Below are 2,514 nucleotides of genomic sequence, written 5' to 3'. Positions count from 1 at the left end.
TTCAAATTAAAAGTAAATAACTTCTGCAAACATTCTCTAGAAGCTAAAGAATACAATTAATTTTAAAGATTCAATTTGGAAGAAGCTTACAGAGAAAGTAATTTGAAACAATAGAAAATTGCAATATAGTCTGGTGAAATGTTTGTCAAGTGCATGATCACTAAGTGACTGTGTTTGTGTGTGTGTGTGTGTGTGTGTGAGAGAGAGAGAGAGAGAGAGAGAGAGAGAGAGAGAGAGAGAGAGAGAGGGAGGAGGGAGGGAGGGAGGGGGAGAGGGAGAGGCTACAAAGATCACTGGCTGCTGCTGCTGCCTCATTTAGATAAAATTCCCTTGTGCAGCAACCCCAGTGTTAACTCTCATTCTGGTATGCCTTGTTGTTAGGTACAGGAATATGGATGTAAGTGTGCACAGTAGTTGTAAATTGATGATATAAAGAAGAGAGTAGAGGATTTTTTTTTATTTTAGTCTTGCAAGATTCTGTTAATGTAGTTTTACAGTAAAATAGAATTAACTCATCTGGTTGTCTTTCCTTTCTGGTTTACCTCATAAACATCAATCTTACAAGTCTGAAAATACAATTCTTCCCACTCACCCCCAACCCAGTCTATTTTACTGTCCAAAAAACTAGGGTGAGTCTATTCTGATCCTGTTGCCCCACCCACTATCCAATTGTGGGCTATGCTATCTCTTCTTTGACTGTTCCCTTGCTAGTGTCTCTTTGCCTATTTTCCCAAGGTCTTTTCCATATGCAGTTACAGACGGACAACAAAAAAAGAGGTTCTTGTGTGACAAAGGATCTCAGATAAGATTCATTTTCTAATCTGCTGGATATACTCACTTCATGTATTTATCCCTTAAGCTAATGATAGAGCATAGAGAAATTGAGAAAATAAATGAGACCATTATTAGGCTTGAAACTTTAACTCCTTCAGCTTCAAATAAAATAGAAATAAAATAATTCCTTTGCACATAAAGAATATACCCTATATCTTTGGACTTATATTACATAAAATATATTTGCATATTTTCTGAAATACTTTTGTTTAGCTGTTAACCTCCTACAAATGAGAAAGTCTATTTATTTTAGAAAGTGCTACTGTTTAATTTTTTTCCCAGTGAGGAAGTTCTTGCACTATTTGAAATTGTGCCCTTATTTTCTCTTATTTTTATCTCTATAGAGATAAGAACTATTATCACATTTACTATAAAAACAAATCTTGAAAAAGATAATAGTGGGATGGTTTCTATAGCCATAGATTCTGATTTTTAAAAATATAAAAACTTTATGAAATCTTCTTTTGAGCAGTATTTCATTATCTTCATAATTTTAACTTCCTAGTATACATTATCTTCACTTCCCAAATTATAATTGCATTGTATTGTGTCTAATGTTTAATTGGCAGATTAAATATTATGGGGACATCTGTATTTAGATTATCCCATCTGCCATGACCCACTCGGTTAGTGCATTGCATATAAAGCCTATGATGTATATCACAATTTGGCCATGGATTGCCCGTAGTCTTTAAGTTAAATAACTATGAAGTTGCTGATGGGGCAGTTATTTTGGCTATGAAAAGTAAAGAATGTCTTTTAGCTCTTCTTAAATCAAGGATAGTGTTTTATATTACGTTTTCATTGCCAAGACGTCATTTTTGGCTGTGAAAGAGGAAACATTATCTGAAATGTAAATATCCCAGTAGTTGCATATTAGCAAAAAAATAGTATGTACATGCTCATACCTATATAGTTTCTAAACAAACATCATAGTTTCAATTCTAGGAAAAGTCCAAAAATGGACCAGTTTTAAATATATAAAATGAAAAGAAAGCTTGGTGATAAATGAATGATTCAATTTTGTTCCCATTTTTCTATTTAGAGCTATATATTCTTACAACTGTTCACTTTAAGTTTTATCTGCTAATATGCTACTGTGGATTAAAATATTTCTTTCTAACCTTCACGTATAGCTTAACATTCTTCTCCCTTTCAGAGCTATCATCAACCACTTCAATCCAAAGATAGAGTCCTATGCTGCTGTTAATCACATCTCACAGCTCTCTGAAGAACAGGTGAGTTGCATACTTCTTTTTGCTAGTGACACCTAGATCATTCTTGATTATACACTGTAGTCTGGAAAGGATTATTCTCCCATTTAGCTAAGACAAAAGTAGTTTTGTAACAAAGCACATACTTACCAAACTGTCATTATAGCAGTTCCTATAGCAGGAAATGGAACTTCAGATTGTAAACAATTATAATTCTGGAAAGCAGCCTGACAAGTAAGAAAGACTTCCTCAAGAATGATTTAGAATTGCATAAGGGTGGCAACGGAATCAAAATGTGCTCCTTTGTAAATGTGTGCTCATACCTAATGGATCTGGAAATATGTAATAAGGTATTGACAGGTACTGTACTATTAGAGCAATAGATGGAATGCTGCTTTATTGTGGTAAACAAAGTTAAGACATATATTAGTAAATGTGGTGTTTTTATGATTAATGAATTCACTAA

General features: G+C 33.5%; 1 protein-coding gene across 1 annotated transcript in view; it reads left to right on the top strand.

Annotated features, from left to right (window-relative positions):
• ARMH3 (armadillo like helical domain containing 3) overlaps window positions 1–2,072 on the top strand; it is a gene marked incomplete at its 3' end in the record, with an annotated part of 88,854 nt that extends 86,782 nt beyond the window's left edge. The window contains 1 exon segment of the mRNA XM_015813789.1: window positions 1,994–2,072. Within this exon segment, the coding sequence (XP_015669275.1) occupies window positions 1,994–2,072 (79 nt within the window).
• Between the last annotated feature and the right edge of the window lie 442 nt (window positions 2,073–2,514).

Source organism: Protobothrops mucrosquamatus, unplaced genomic scaffold, assembly GCF_001527695.2.
Source record: "Protobothrops mucrosquamatus isolate PMUCROS unplaced genomic scaffold, P.Mucros_1.0 scaffold195, whole genome shotgun sequence".
Taxonomy (NCBI): Eukaryota; Metazoa; Chordata; class Lepidosauria; order Squamata; family Viperidae; genus Protobothrops; species Protobothrops mucrosquamatus.
This window is presented reverse-complemented; position numbering and strand designations above follow the sequence as displayed.